Source organism: Lactuca sativa, chromosome 8, assembly GCF_002870075.4.
Source record: "Lactuca sativa cultivar Salinas chromosome 8, Lsat_Salinas_v11, whole genome shotgun sequence".
In the NCBI taxonomy this organism is placed as follows: domain Eukaryota; kingdom Viridiplantae; phylum Streptophyta; class Magnoliopsida; order Asterales; family Asteraceae; genus Lactuca; species Lactuca sativa.
In genome coordinates this window covers 184,368,634-184,385,774 of record NC_056630.2, presented here as the reverse complement: position 1 = coordinate 184,385,774, position 17,141 = coordinate 184,368,634, and the positions used below count along the sequence as shown (strand labels likewise).

The following is a 17,141-nucleotide window of genomic DNA, read 5'->3' as shown; positions in this document are numbered from 1 at the left end:
ATGTGCCATGTTGATGCAGGTCACATGTTGACGGAACCATATTAAATAGTAAATATTGGGTCTTTGTGTGTGATTTATCTTGTTTGTATGTTGGTTGATGATGGTTCATGGAGTTTGCAATGAACTGAAAATATTCACGATGTTTGGCGATGGTAAACTATGGTTCATACGGCTTATAGATTACCATGATGAGCCATCATGTACCATCTTGAACAATAAATATAATGAACGTTGAACCCGCCATCAATAGGAATAATAAAAACGTTCATTACTTAGTAAAACCATGCTATATATACAATGTAAAGGAAACTGGTTATCAACTACTAACAAATCGATACCGCCTAAACAACTTTTCCGAATTGGACTCACCTAGCATAGGTGGAAAAAATACATTTTCATAAATACAAATGTGATTAATCTCCATGTTCTGAACATTCTGGTGCGATCGATGATGATTCTTTGCGATTACTTCTATAGCCATTCAAAGATACAATATCTCGGTTGCTCCTAAATGTACTTGTTTGTCTAAGCCTTTTCTTCGAACGGGTATTAAGCGAATCTTCTTTTTCATCAATAAATGAAATGAACGTTTGTAGGCGTCCTGGTGTTGTTCCAGGTGACTCAGAAGGATCTGGTTTGTGTTTAGTGTATTGGTATATGATGAGCACCAAATATACAAAAAGTGCAAGAAAACAAGCTAATCCAATAATGAAGAATAGGCCTTTGAACCTCTTTAGCTCGAGCCTGTCAACTGAAAACTCTGCTCCTTGTGAACTGCAAGCACTCCGCAGTAGCCACTTGTTATGGATATTTTGTAACTCTCCCGTTTCAGATAGTTTGAGAATGGCATTCGATATATCTATTGCAAGTGGTGAATCCCGTTGGAAGGCCTATAAATATTCAAGAACACAAAAAGATTATGATTTGAATCTAACACTTGTTAATGGAGACATTAACTGTTATGATGTTTAACGTTGTAAAAAATATTCTCTATAAAATCAACAACGTCATATCAAATCTGAAGTTTAGAAATGATTCAGTTTGACTAAATTAGAAGTCAAACGTATTGTATAAACTATAAAGATCGAGCACCTATACATGAAATTGAGAATTTTAATTTACTTACAAATCCCCATCCATTTTTGGTGAAATCTTGACCAACGATGCTGAACTGGCAACGAGTGGAAAGGAAAAGTTCAATGTATGGACGTTCATCAACAATTGCAACAACACCACCATTTTGAGGACCATCGTTTAAAGCTTTTTCATAGTCTTCCGGCAAGTTAAGAGGAACAAGTCTATTTTCCGAAATGCCAATTTCTTCCACCAAATAGTTTCGGACGAACGAACTTTCTTGGTACCCAATACGATCTTTGTTTGATTTTAAACTATCTATCCCTTCAATAGGGGACGATAGTTTTTGAACAGTCAATATTGAGGTGAGACTTGCCGTATAACTTGAGCTTATTATTAAAACCACGAACAACCATAGAATTAACACGAAACGACTAAGACTGCTCGTCATGTTCTGTTCTGCATTAACCATGGTTAAGTTAAGATAATGGGTATAGAAGCAAATTGACAACGAAAAGCAAAATGTCAGTCAGTAAGGAATGATTTAGTCGGTTTCATGTAGAGTATATAATGAACTTACTGTGAGAGAAATATAAAGTAGAAAAGCTAAACCTGCAATGAACCAAACGCAAACCATTAGTGACAAAATAACACAAATTAGATGATTCATAATAGGAACTTATTGTGTCTAATAAGATTATTCCCAAAGTCAACAAAGATATTATGAGAGTTTAATTCATCGCAAAGCTTATTCACTTTGTTTGTAAATTACAAGCTTTGACGTATTGCTTTTTAACACTTTAATAAAATTAAAATCATTTCATATCTTTTCTATTTCAGTGAGACCCATAAATATATAAGGGTAAGAAAAAGTTTTACTGTAGTCAAGAATTCAAGATACTTTGAGCTTTTTTATTTGTTGATACAAAAAAGCTTAGTGAAAATTCCTTATTGTGGATGTTCTTGGATACTCTTAATTATACATGATAATGAGTACTTATAACAGTGCTGAATAATGATTCAAACCCTATTTGCATTTATGGGTCTCATTAACGACAAGCAAGTTTTCAGATGTTCTGATTCCTGTTTTATTCCCCTCTTTTAAAACACACACACACACATACCATAGGGTTGTGACGACTTGTTGTCTAGGAGTACCACGAAATTCATCGTTTCTACGATGTTCTAGAATCCAAACAACTGCTCCCACAACTAAAAAACAGATCCCAATAACACACCACAACTCAGCAGTAAAAGGCCTGAAAAATGCCCAAGTCCCAGAGCTTACCCTTCTGACAGGTGCCACCACAACTAGCCCAGATTCAATATACGGCTGAGTAAAATCCGCCATACGTGTCCGGTTACTGATGATAGCAATGTCACCCACCGCAGCATCATAGACCTATACAGTACGTAATCACCACAAAGAGAACCCTAAAAATTTGAACTTGGTTTTTGCTGAAAATTAAGATTGAAGATCAAGTTAGAAAGAACACTCACACCAGCGTTTACTAAGCTCACGAGGTCAGTGTAAGCCGGATTCTTATGACCATCTCCATAAGAATAGAACGTATACGGAGCAGCATATGGTAGTAGTTTTACTGCAGCAATGAACACATCGATGCTGTATCCCACATACCTATCAGTCCCCTTGACTTCCTCCACAAAGTCCTGAAAACTGACTCGAACCGGAACCCCAATTTTCAACTGTTTTCCATTCTGTGGAAAAAACCATCCACGAGGCTTTATAACAGTTTGGCCTGGCCAAATTACACTGTACAACAGCTCAGATGAACTAGATTGGTTTGTAAGGTTTTTGTTGAGTGTTTCTGGAGGAGAAGTTGACAATCGTGAAGAGTTTGACCAATACCCAACTGTTCTAAAGCCAGTACCAATCACATTAATAACTTCAAATGCTGGAAAAACCAGGCTTTTATCAGAAGTGAACTCAATTGGTCCAGTTGTTCCATTCATTTGTACACCTAAGATGTTTTTAAGCAAGATTTTCCCTCCATTAAAAACACTCAAAGAATCAAGATTCAAGAATGTGCCTTGTGAGTCCTTCATTTGGGGACCTTTCGAGAATGAAATGTTTCCACCCTGATGAAAGAAATCGTCAAGAGCACGGGCAAGCAGCCAAATAGTGTCATACGCGTACATAGAATACGTATTCAGGCCAAGTTTCGTCGAGTTTTCCCATTTGGTAACGAACTTTCTTTTAAGTTGTGAATCTTTTATGTAAGATCTTAATGTAATAACTCCTTGCATAGCAGCAATCGATTTTTTAGGGAGTGGCGAGTTAATGTCTATAACGGTAGAAAGCCAATCGGTTGTGATCCAAACATACCCACTATCCATCATTTTAAGTTCTTGAGCAACATCAAGTATATCTAATCCCCAATTCGTGCAAGTGTGAACAACAAGAACTCTTGATTCCTTGAAAGAAACTTGAAGCAAAACATCGCGTATGTCTTCACGGGTTGCATCTGGATTGATAGGCGCTTTGTAAGAGATCTTAGATCTCTTAAAGGCTATTTGATCTGCTAATGAAGTAATTCCATTCCTTCCATGATCATCGTCTATGTAAATAGCGACAATTTCACGCCATTCGTAATAGTCGATAATGTCTGCTATGGCAGCCATTTGGAAAAGATCACTGTGAGTTGTACGGATGAAGAATGGGTATTGGAGTGAGGATAATGTGGGGTCAGTGGCGGTGAAAGATAGGAGTGGAATTTTGAGCTCTTTTACTACATAGGAAATCATATGAGTTAAGGCTGATGATTCTGGACCTATTAACGCCACACTTTCACTCTCCATGAACTGTAAAGCTGTTGCAACAAAAGGAATTAGAGGGAACATGATCATAATCTAATAATCTCTTGTTAATAAACTTCTCACAATGTATAGCTCAATGCTTATATTTTGATATCTAAATAAACGAACTCCCCTAATTACAACTCATTCAAGAAACACACTATTTTATGGTCAATCAGTTAAGAATATAGAACACAAAAATCCTTGTGTATTTGTGAAATCCTAGTTTTAATAAAAACTCTCATGAGGCTTCTAACTCACAATAAAAAATTTCTTCTATCTCTCTGGTGTGAGCTTGTGTGTATTAAGGCATATCTTTCTATCAATGGTTGATCATTGCACACACTTTGTTTTTTCGTGAAGAGTTCAAAATGTTGAACTCCATTGAGATAATTTGATAATTAGGACATCAAAATAATAAGAAAACCATCCTTAGAGAATTTTCATATTAGTTATATTATTAGCGTAATTGACTCTTCATATCTAGTCTTTAACATCTTCAGTAATTGTGCCTTCAGGTGCTGAAAATTGTTGTGGCCCGGTCTTCACAATATGGCTATAAAAAATTTCATTTCTTCGCCCGTTAACACAATTCTTCAATAGTTGTCCCACTTTGCTACCTTTTTCTTCATATTGCTTATACTTGGTTCTTTAGTAGGTGTTCCGACGTACATCATTCAATACCTAAAGGCCTTTAGCAGCTGGCCATGACTAACCACCATAATCTTTAGTACCTAATGAGGTGAACTACTCATAGTACTTCAAAAATTATCAAGGTGTTTTATAATTTGTTTAACATCAACCAGGTCTAACTTGAATTTCATGACATCAACCGATCTTTTACAAGATGCAACTGAAGGAGACCTCATATAAATATCCTTGAAGTCGATGTTGATCATGGTGTTGTTTGTACTTTAGTTGGAACATATGAAGTTGTTGCTCAACCTCAAAATGTATGTTCCTTATTTTATCTAAAAACCTTTGGGATTTATATGCGTCCATATCAAAAGGACTTTGGATGTGCTACACAATATGCATACTTTTTGAACTATTAAGCTAGACTTTATATTTCTTGTTTATATATTGTAATTAAATTGCTTTGTATTTCAGTTGCATTTCTATGTTCTATATCTTTTATCTTTGCAGGCTATGGCATTCATATGGATTATTCTCTTTTACTTGATGGCTAATCAGCTAATCACACAGGGTGTTGGTGATTTGTGTTATCAATATTATTTAAGTATAATGGGATAAACATATTAACCAATGTAATTTTGATAAACATTGATGAACAAGTAAGGATGGTGCGGTCTGCACACTTGTTTGAGTTTATTCAGATTTAAAGTACACTGTCATTTAGAGGTGAAACCCCTCAACAACGGGGGTCCGAGGATAGCGCCCCTGGTAGAAGGGTGCAAGGGTTGGCAACCCCTAGCAGGATACAAGGGGCAGATCCCCTGGATGGGGTCGAGCTGAAACATTACTATGATGGTTAAGTGGTGGTTTTCTAACTGCATTATGACAGTTTTTTGGCAGTTTTTCAAACATTAGTTGTCTGAATTAATTTGGTCATAATTAATTTTTGTCATTCTAATTATGGTATACAGATCATAACTTCTATTTATCGAAATACTTTAATATGAAAGTGCAATCACGGCTCTTAGTAATCCAAGTAATCAAAACCTCGATTTTCTAACGTTGCGCCATGACACTGATGGTTGTGAGGATCCATCACCTCGCGATTTATGTTAGTTTAGTAATTTTAGGGTTTCAAACAAACTTAGTCGAACCTGAGCCCAAGCCTAACAAAGCTCAAGCTCGACTCATTTAAAACTTTTGGGTTAAAGCTCAAGCTCGACTCATTTAAAATTTTGGGCTCGAGCACAAGCTCAAATCATCTTGAGCCTTATGGTACAGAGCCCAAGATCGGCTCCTAGAGAATTATAAGGGATCAGGATCAGATTGGAGTCAACTTGTATATAGTATACCCTAATTCTCTAAAATGGTATTCCTTAAATACCTATTTATATCAATATATAAAAGTAAAATTATATATATATATATATATATATATATATATATATATATATATATATATATATGTGTGTGTGTGTGTGTGTGTGTGTGTGAGAGTGTGTGTGTAGGCTTTTTTAGGTTCGCAAGTTGAGCTTTGTAACACGGGCTTCTGCTCTGCTCAACTCATTTAAAATTCATCTCAAGTCGAGCTTTTGACAAGTCGATCCAGAGTATAGCATGACTCATTTTTGCCCCTAGTAATTTTGGTTTGTGTTGATTATCCATTAAAAGTTAGTTTGGTACTTTGGTAATTGATAGCATGGTTTATGTCAATACTTTGGTAGTTTGGTCTTTTGGTTTATATATGTTGATACTTTGGTGGTTTAGTACCTTCGGTAACTGGTAGTTGGTTTATTTTGTAGGCTACTCTTGCTGATCCTTTTCATAATGACTCGGTGTTTAGAGCAGACTTGAAGACATTATTTGATCGTTCACAGTCCCAAAAAAATAGCGGAGGCAATAACGAGGGGAACAAACAACGAGGGTGATGGCAATAATTACATGTCAAAGTAGCTTTATGATTTATTTTATGATTCTTAGACATTTCGTGTAACAAATAACTTTAGCATTATAATGTTCTAGTTTTCTGTATTTTTTGCTTTCGTTTCTGCGTTTTTGTTATTTTTTGATGAGAAAACAATATTTTAATTTGAAAAAAAAAATTAGGGGAGACGTTCATTAGAGACAAAACATTAGTGGGTACTTAATAGCTATTGGCAATAGTGGGCTGCAACATATGTCGCCTCCATTGCCCTAAAATATTTTAGTGGAAACGAGCACAGCCCCTTTAACCCTGTCATTCGTCTTGTTCCCGATCAAACTCGTCTTATGTAAATGTTCACCTCATAGCACGAAATTTGGATTAGATTATAGTCTAACCCGCTTTGGCACCCATATCAATTCGAAACACACGAAAATGATTTGGTGACGCTAAATTTACCAACATTTACTAGATTTAACACTTCAAACCACCATAATCTTTTGATCTAACAAGGGTTATGGACCCTTCAATTAACTCCATGTAAAGGTCTGGTTCTAACTTCAAATTTCCCCCAAAAGTTCAACATTTTGAAGCACGATTGTCATTGCATGCTATCTTAATACATTTTACTATTATAGGCATCAGGCATGATTCTAACTATAAAGTTTAAGGCTAAATCTGAAAAATGTAAGGACGCATTGTATGCCTTGAAACACCTCATGATATATATTATAACATAAAGAAACCTCCTTGGATACCTTTTAATTAGAAACCGAAACAGTAGTGAAGAAAATACATAAGCAGGTGTTTAGAAGACATACCCTCCATGATACCCACAAAGCCACTAGAATTTGAGTCATGAATGGTTAGTTCCAGCTTGGTTCCATTAAGAACCGTTGGATCAGAATTCACATCTTCTACTGCTGCTTCTAATGCAATTTTGCCAATTTTGCCTATGGTAGAATCAAAAGTCAAAATCGACCCAATTTTTACAACTTCTGGTCTTGAAACAACACTAGCATTCATCAGCTTCTTGGATCTAGGAATCTGAAAGAATAAAAAACATGGGTTAAGTTTTGCATAATGGTAACAGAAGACTTTCATCTTTTTATGTAACAAAAAATAAAGTTTCAGGAATGTACCCGAGCTTGAGCACAGGTGTGCCTTTGCTCCTCAATGAAACACCCATTGAAGAAAACTAACACCACCAACAATCCCCAAACTTGATTCATAGCCATCTACTTCAAAAACCTATTTCCACACAACTTGTGACTGAAAATAACACCATGAGAAGCAATATAAACACAGAGTCGTTGAGACTTGAGAGCACATGCTACACGCAGTTGGCATGAGTTTTATGTTTTGTCTGCGTTGAATTCTAGATGAAACCGTCCATCTTTTGTCAACTCACCATAATGCTATCGGGAAATTTGTTCAAACTATGCCCCCAAAAATCTTTCATATTTGAAAATATGTTTACTTTATATCATTGTAACAATTTATTATTTGACAAGTATAATCAGTTAAAATATTGATTGGAGTTGCAGTATAGTCCAGGAGTAGTTAAATTGATTAATTTTAAATTATATAAGATTCCTTTTAGATAATTAAGATGAATCATATATTGGATATGTATTTTGGCGACATCATCATGATCGAAGATAATACAAATAGGGAATACAGAATAATAGATATTAATTATTGTTTATATCTATATAAGACCAAAAAATTTGAAAAGGGGGGTTGGATTTTCTACATGACGACCCAGCTCGTATATTTAAACATATGAGGACTTCAAGGGATAAACCCACATATTGGGGAACGTGTAGACAGTGGACACATGCCTTTTTACATAAAATAAGTAAATGTTAGATTCTTTATATGCAAGTTGCTATCTAGCTACAAATGTGAAATACAAAACAATTCCATCGTTGATCATCCAACTCCAAGAAAGACTTTGGAAAACAGCATCGCTAAAATAAAATAAAATACATTGGTGTGCTTTCCTACACTAGCGATGATTGAGATTGCATGGGCTCGTTTTCCTTCTTCATGTTATATATAACACACACGTTATATATTTAATTTACTCACTTGAAATATTAAAATCTCATTATTTGCTTCTATTTGATCCCACATTATCTCTCATCTATTATGGCGAAGTCAATAAGTCATACCTCCAGTAAATAAAAAGTTGTCTTAGGGAGTATGATTCATGAATTTAATTGGGGGAAGTCTTTTGCTTTGTGCGTCTAGATATTTTACAAATTCCGGAAAAAAGTATTATAAAAATGAACGCCAACAAGTGAGAGAGCTGATAGGAAGAGTAAGAAAGAGTTGGGAATTGGATAGATAGCAAGGAGGAAATCTCATCATTTTTGGTGACAAACTTTACGTTCGGAACTGCCATTCCCTATAAGAAATAAATGCATTACCGGCGATGCCTTTTGTGGCAACAAGGGCCTTTAGCGGTGACAAATTGTTGAGTCGCCGCTAAAAATGTGTCGGTAATGCCTTGTGGACCGAATCGGCGTTATCCCTTTCTTGTAAACCCAACCGTTCGAACGAGTATCTAATCCAATGGTTGGGGTCTCGTTTTCACACAAACTAAATACCAGCAACAAAAATATTGCCACTAAAGGCCAAAAATATCGCCACTAAAGGTCGAAAAAAATGTGGCATTAATTCCCTCCGTATAAGTCGCCGCTATTTGTTAATGTCGCCACTAAAGGTTTTGTTGTCGCCGCTATTGGTCAACGTAGATAACCAAACAACGACTCCTTCTTTATGCTTTCAGCTTTCATTTGTGTCCATTTTTTTCCATCTACTCTCTGACGACTCGCTCGAAAGTCCCGACGACTTCTCACCTCGAAGAGATATTGTAGCCGCTATAAGAGAATTTCTTTCAAGGTGTGTGACTGACATGGTTAGTCTCTAAAAGGCATTAAATAATTCGCAATGGATTTTCATGTTGCTAATGACTACTTTTCAAGGTTTTGGTAGTGAAGTGTATGTGTTCATGTAGATATGTATATGTGTGTGTGCATATGAATTGGAATAAAAGCAAGGTTTATTTCATGATTTAGGATCCAACTTTATGTACGTACTTATTGTGTAATTTGTGATATGCAACGTATCTTGACACATCGAGTTTGACATTATCCGAAGAAAGTTGGATATTTCAGGTTACTGGTAGTTTCTTCCACTACTACAAAAGGGATTATAGGACTCGCCAATTAGGACCGGTTTCTAGAAAAACCGGGATATATTATTAAAAAACCGGGCCCTAAAAGGGAACAACCAATATAACCCGGTTCATTCTAACAAACCGGGATATATGCTCACTTAAGGAAACCGGTTCCCTACATAACAACCGAGACTTTTAGTCATAGAGGTATATGACCGAGAAAACAACCGACTTCTCTTTTTTTAGGAGACAAAAATGCACGCGTAAGAAAACTATATGAGCCACTTTTTTAAAACCGGGTTATTTGACATTTTTAACAAATATAATGTAGTTCAATGAGTTCAATATATACCAACTCAATACCATTAATGCAAACGGTGGCCAAACCACTTACTAAGTTAATAGTAATAGTGTTGAGTATAGCCAATCCTTTTTCATTTTTCAACAAAAGCACTTCTAATCCTTTTTCTTTAAGTACAACAACAATCAATACGAATAGTTGAGATTTTTAGCATAATACTACCACACCTTTTATCAAATAAATAAATTATAGTAAACTAACATCTAAACAGATACAACGCTAAAGTTAATATTTATATTGACTTATATAGTGTTTTACAATTTCTTTCTTAGTTAACTTCTTATTTTTAATTGTTATTTAATATATAACAATTACAATGATAATACGAATTATGTTAAAATATTATGTTATTTTATCAAGTTGTTTTAAAATATTTAAATTCTTTTATTTGTTTGAAATTAAAAGAATAATAATAACAAAACATCAAACGCAAAGCACGTCTATAAATGTATAAAAACGATTATATTACAAAATATCATCAATAATGATTATTAGTTTATTTGTTTAATTCTAAAAAACTATTTATATTCTTATTCATGGAAAATGGTATATTTTTATGTGTAATGTGGTATATTTTTGGGAAAATGACATAAATACCCTACAATGTTTCTAGGATTTACCGATTCAGTCACTAAAGTTATTTTGTTTCTTTATAGGGGCATAAGGTTGGAAGCGACCTGTTTTTTTAGTCCCTCTAACATATTTTAGCCGGTTTCAGTAGACACATAAACTATATTCCATGTAAAAGTCAAAATCATATATTGACTTTCTAAAAATTGATTTCCATTTAATTTGAGCACCCTTTAAATTAGCCTAAACAATCACGGAGGGACTTCTGATTAATCTACAAATTTAATCAAACATGAAAATGGACCGTGAGAGTAACAAGCAAAGCCATCGTCGTCATCATCAATGGCGGTTGGAATTGGAAAGTCTAAACATTTTCATCAGTCGTTGTTGGATTCGAGTGGAATGGATGAGCTTCTAGAGGTGTTGGGTTACAAGGTGAGGTCAATAGATATGGCAGATGTGGCAAGAAGCTTGAGCAGCTTGAAATGGTGATGGGTAAAGATGAGATTTTGCAACTGTTTAATACCGTTCATTACAACCCTTCTGATCTATTTGGTTAGGGTCAGAGCATGCTTTCCGAGTCAACATTAACAGTTCTGATAGTTCGTCTTAGACCAAAATTAGGTTTTTAAAATGCGAATCTTGAAAAGAGGATTATCAATTTAGAACCTTTTTTTACTGCTTTTTCCTTTTGTGGGGTGTAAAAGTCTATGCCTTTTTAAAGTTTGTCTCGTTAGTGGCAGTTTAAGAGGTTTCAAATAGGGATTTGCTTTCTTTCTTGTTTCATCGCATGGTTTTGTTTCACATGTGGTTGTAATTCAATATTATCCATAAAGATTCTTTTGCTCTTGCAATTCATTTATCATATGGCTAAATTACTTTTGTCGATTTGATTATAAGATTATTAAGACTTTTTATTGACTCCAACAAAAAGTAGATGTGCATCAGATTCGGAAAAGAGAAAAAAGGAGATGTGCAGTATAAGGAGACCCAGATGGATGTGAATGGAGAGCAGACAGGAGAAAAAGTTGTGGAAGAAGATGAATAGTACTGGGTTTATGTGGTTTAAGAGAAAACTGGTCAAACAAATGTGTACGTGGCAAAGGGGTAACTAGGTTACCCCTTCATTTTCTACAAAAGGACGTAATCGACCTGACAAATATGACTTCGTTCCTTCATAAAGCCACAAAAATAGTTTAGGGACTAAATGGACCAACCCTAGAATGTTCGTAGGGCATTTGTGTCATTTTCCCAATATTTTTATGTGTAATCTCGATACCCAAAGGCATTTTGAGTGTTGTGAGCCATTTTGAGTGTTTTAGTGGGGTGTTTGAAGCCATTAGAAGGAAGGGAAGCTTGGTGATAGTTGGTGATACAAGAAGGAGCTGCTAGATCTCGAATCCTTGCTTCATTTTCGACACTTTTCTGGTAAAAAGTCTCAACCTTGCTTTGTGAATTCATAGATCTCCTTCTTAGGGTTCTTTCGCATGTTTTGGTCCAAATGGAGTAGTTGTTAGGAGTTGGACGTCCCATTTGGATAAACCCTTTCAGATTTAAGGTCCTAGGGAGCTCTTTTGGCATAAAGGTGCCAACTTTATGGTCTTAAGGGCTCCATACATCCGTTAAGTCTTTCTTCTAGCTTATTTTGAGCTTTTGAGCTTCTTCTAGCCTTGCATAACAGTAAATTTTGAGACTTTACTCATCAATACAGCCTTGAGGGACCAGATCTGCAATTTGAAGCCTTATCTTGTTGATTAAATGGCTTAATAGATTAAGTGGGTTTGTTGACTGAATAACTCAACGAGTTCATAGGACAACTCGGCGAGTTGGTTTGGGATTATCCTGATTCTAATGAAAAGGAGGGGAAAACTCGACAAGTTGAAGGAAGCTCGACGAGTTGAATCGATTCATTATGATTCTAGGGTTTGATGTAACATCCTTAAAAATCATGCCAATTTATAACTTTTTAAATCATTCAAAACCATTAATCATTGCAAAATGTTTTCAAAATAGTTCCATGTCAGAGTATCCTAGAATCAAATCATAAAAACATAAGGAGGTTCACGATCACGCCTTCACCTTCCCGCAATCCTCAGAAGTACCTGAAATGATAATCGATAAATGTAAGCTCGAAGGCTTAGTGAGTTACCCCCAAAATATCAACGCCACACAAACCAGAACAATATCATAACAAACAGCATGCATGCTGAGTCATCAGCCTGAATGGACCGCCTCGCAGGGCCTACAACCTATATGGACCACTCCCAAGCATTCGTTACATCTGGACCGCCTCATAGGGCCTACAGCTTATCCGGACCGCTCGCCGGTCCTTCGGCCTGATTGGTCCGCCTCGCATGGCCTTTAGTCTATCCAGTCCGCCCTGGGTCTGTTGGCCTTCAGCACAAAGCAAGACCGCCTCAACCTAACCATACACACACATATGTCGACATACTCATAACATATAAAGTTTCAACCTTTACGTGCATGCAAAGCTTATAATGCCAAAACCAAGCTATGGAAGAAAATTGAAGCCAAAGAGGAGGGCCAAAGCATGATAAATTTGATAACTTTATGACCATAAAGGCTTAGATGGGTCCATATCTAAAGTTACAACTTTAGATCATGCTCAATACCCGAAATGACCCACAAATATGCTAGAAATGACCCTAAACCATTTAATGAGGAGATCTAACACTAGAATGATCAAGGTAACAACTTGTTCCCTTGAAATAGAAATGGAGTAGATATTGTATCTACAAGATTCTCCTTTATCCTATCTCTTGAGTCTTCAAGTTCCTTTCACTAAAACCACCTTCCAAGCTTTTACACACAAAAAATGGGGAGTAATACACGATTAGGGTTTTTATGAGGTCAAGGGGGCGATAAGAGAGGCAGAGGTTGGCTAATGAGCCTTTAAATAGGTTGCAAACCCTAAAAATTAGGGTTTTCCTCATTCAGCTCCTACTCGTCGAGTTGGGGTCTTCCAACTCGTCGAGTAGGTCCCAAAAATCATGCGGCCATAAGGGTCTCAACATGACGAGTTGGGCCCTCTAACTCGTCGATTTTTCATGTATACTAAAGTAAAGCATTTATTTTTCTTGCACTGCTCCATCGTTTCTCCTGTTTCTATCTTAACTCATGTTTCCTTAGGATCCTTGGGTTTAAACCTCCATGGACCATCCATGGGTTATTACATTAGTTTAGCCCAACCTAAAGAACTATGGATTATTGGCCCACTTTCCAATAATCATTGATTTACCAAATCAATCCCCCTATATTTAATTAGTCTCTTATGATGAAAAAAATTAATTCCAAATTAATTTTTGATCAATACTAATTAAATAATATGATATATATATATATATATATATATATATATATATATATATATATATATATATATATATACATATACATATATATGGGGATAGGGAATATACATGTTGGTCAAGGATTGACCTGGTAATTAGGAAAAATAAAACGTGGGCAGTCATGACCGTTAGAAAAGAAACTGACCCTAGTATTTCTCTTTTCTGTTAAATTTAGTAGTATAAATAGAGTAGTTCAGTGATCACAATTCATCAGTCGAAAATTCATTGTATAGCACCTTAATCATTAGGCTGCTAGTATTCTTCAGTCAATAAAGTAATCATTCGGCTGCCAATTCCAGTTTTACCCCTTTTACCCCTGTTCTTGTTTATTGCTATATTTCTTGATCGCCAACATTTGGTATCAGAGCCAAACAGATCCTGATCAATTGTATGCCCAAGTACCCTCGATTCAACAAGATGACAGCCCCATCTTCATCCAATCAGTCCAAGGACAGCCCCTTCACCCTACAGTGCCCAATGTTAACCTCACTAAATTACAACACCTGGTCAATTAGGATGGAAGCCATCATGGATGCCCATGGGTTATGGGATGCCATAGAGCCACCAACCGGAGTGGTTGTGGATGAGAAGAAGAGCAAGCAGGCTCGAGCTTTCATCTTCCAGTCAATACCAGAAGAAATACTTGCACAGGCTGCCAAGAATAAGACAGCTAAGGAAGTTTGGGACTCTCTAAAGTCACGTTATGTGGGTGCAGAGAGGGTCCAAAAGGCAAGGCTGAGGGTACTAAAGAGTGAGTTTGAAGCACTTCAGATGAAGGAAACAGAATCTATAGATGAATATGCTGGGAAGATCTCAGCAATGATCTCTAAATTTGGGAGTGCAGGGGCAATATTGGAAGACGAAGAATTGGTAAGAAAATTGTTTGATACAGTCCCAGAGAAGTTCATAAATCTGGTGGCATCAATGGAGCAAAGCTGTGATATGGAATCAATGCCATTTGAAGAAGCAATTGGGCATTTGAAAGCATATGAAGACAGGCTCCGACTCCAGAAGGCAAGCACACAAGCTGATAATGCCCTGCTACTTGCCAAGGCTGTTCATCAACCCACCGGAGTCCAAGCAAGCCGAACTCACAAGGTGGCCGAGGAAGAGGAGGAAGTAACAACCGGGGAGGAAGAGGCAGCACACGAGGACGAGGTTCGTCCTGTGGCAGAGGTGGTCGCTGGGGCGGTGACTCACGACAGGAGACAAACATTGTCAACAAAAAACCACGAGACAAGAGCAACATTAGATGTTATGAATGCCAAGAGCTTGGTCATTATGCATCAGAGTGCAAAGCAAAGAAGCAACAGGACCAAGAAGTTAACTTGGCTGCTGATGAAGAAGAACCAACTCTATTGTTGACTGTTTGTGGTGAAAAGAATACCGAGATGGTCCTTTTGAATGAAGAAAAAGTCTATCCGAGTCAACTCAAGGAGAGCAATGAAGAGAACATATGGTATCTAGACAATGGAGCTAGTAACCATATGACTGGATGCAGGGGCTTATTTGCAGAACTAGATGAGAAAGTCACAGGGCAGGTTCGATTCGGAGATGGGTCCAGGGTTCCAATCAAAGGAAAAGGTGTTCTTCTGTTTGATTGCAAGAATGGTGACCAATTTGTCATCCCAGACGTGTATTATATTCCTGCTCTACACAGTAACATAATAAGTCTAGGACAAATGACTGAAGAAGGGTATGACATAGGGATGAAGAAGGAGTTCTTGAGAATGTATGATGAAGCAGGAAGCTTAGTTATGAAGGTGCAGAGATCCAAGAACAGACTTTATAAGATAAAGCTTACACCTGGAAAGCCTATATGCTTGGCCATGAGTATAGAGGATGACTCATGGTTATGGCATGCACGTATGGGTCACACAAACTTCAAACTACTTGAAGAAATGACACGTAAGGAGATGGTGACAGGTATGCCCCAGTTGACTCACCCATCACAAGTGTGTGAAGGCTGTATGGTAGGAAAGCAGGCGAGACAGAGCTTCCCAAAGGTGACCCAGTGGAGAGCAAAAGACCCACTCCAGTTGTTGCACGCGGATCTCTGTGGGCCAATTACACGTGCAACAAAAGGAGGTAATCTATACTTCCTGCTGATTGTAGATGATTACTCGCGCTACATGTGGGTCTATTTGATTAAAACCAAAGACGAGGCGTTCAACATGTTCCAGAAGTTCAAGTCACGAGTTGAAGGAGAGAGTGAGTATAAGATCAAGGCATTGCGAACTGACCGGGGAGGCGAATTTAATTCTGCCCAGTTCACCAATTTTTGTGAACACGCTGGAATACGCAGGCAATTGACGACTCCACACACGCCTCAGCAAAATGGCGTTGTGGAGAGGCGTAATCGAACAATTCTAGAGATGACTCGATCGTTGCTCAAGACCATGAAACTACCGGATCAATTTTGGGGCGAGGCGGTACGACACTCGGTATACCTTCAGAACAGAATCGGAACGAAGGCTCTGGAAAACGTAACTCCATACGAGGCCTGGAAGGGGTCCAAGCCATCCTTAGCACACCTGAAGGTCTTTGGGTGTGTAGGGTTCGTCAAGAAATTGCGAGGTCAAACAAAATTAAGCGACCGGAGTGAGGCTATGGTGTATTTGGGAACTGAAGAAGGAACTAAGGGATATCGTATGTACAATCCCAGTAGTCGACGTATTGTAATAGCCAGAGACGTGATGTTTAACGAAGCAAAACCTTGGGCTTGGAATGACGAGTCAATGGGGGAGCCTCTTACGACTCCTTATTGGACTAACAATATTGTATCAGGTTTGGAAGCCCAATCCCAACCAGCCCAAGTAATTGATCCAGCAGATAATGTGAGTGAAGACCCACTAACGCCGGTACAGGGTAACTCCCACCCAGACTACGACACTCACAGTCCTATGTTTGGAGACACACCACAGCATAGCACACAAAGATTGGAGTCGCGATCAACGCCACTAGGTCAAGCATCAGCAGAAACCGGGTCTGTCGCCTCGTATGACGACACACCAGCGAAACGGTTTCGATCTCTCAATGAGATTTACGAAAACACAAGAAGATTGGACGAGGCTGAAATACAAGAATTGTATGAGAAGAACCAGGAGCTACTGTTGATTGATGATGAGCCTACGTCCTATGAAGAAGCAGTGACTGAAAGAGCTTGGAAGCAGGCCATGAAATTGGAATTGGAGTCAATTGAAA

At 37.4% G+C, this 17,141-nt stretch overlaps 1 protein-coding gene across 1 annotated transcript; it reads right to left on the bottom strand.

The window, feature by feature from the left end:
- Positions 1-247: 247 nt before the first annotated feature.
- LOC111918995 (glutamate receptor 3.6) lies at positions 248-7,909 on the bottom strand. Its single transcript, XM_023914603.3, has 7 exons — positions 7,591-7,909; positions 7,270-7,495; positions 2,575-3,905; positions 2,199-2,476; positions 1,655-1,686; positions 1,127-1,533; positions 248-890 (listed from the first exon to the last, which is right to left on the bottom strand). Exons 1-7 carry the CDS (start codon positions 7,684-7,686, stop codon positions 414-416), a joined length of 2,847 nt encoding a protein of 948 aa, XP_023770371.1. The 5' UTR covers positions 7,687-7,909; the 3' UTR covers positions 248-413.
- Positions 7,910-17,141: the final 9,232 nt, after the last annotated feature.

What these genes read in the sequence shown, in the direction of transcription:
- LOC111918995 (XM_023914603.3), bottom strand. Translation starts at nt 7,686, where the DNA reads ATGGCTATGAATCAAGTTTGGGGATTGTTGGTGGTGTTAGTTTTCTTC. An exon ending in CAAGTCGTCACAACCCTATG is followed by an intron (nt 1,687 to 2,198) that starts GTATGTGTGTGT and finishes GGTTCATTGCAG; the next exon opens with GTTTAGCTTTTCTACTTTAT. An exon ending in TACTTTATATTTCTCTCACA is followed by an intron (nt 1,534 to 1,654) that starts GTAAGTTCATTA and finishes TGGTTAATGCAG; the next exon opens with AACAGAACATGACGAGCAGT.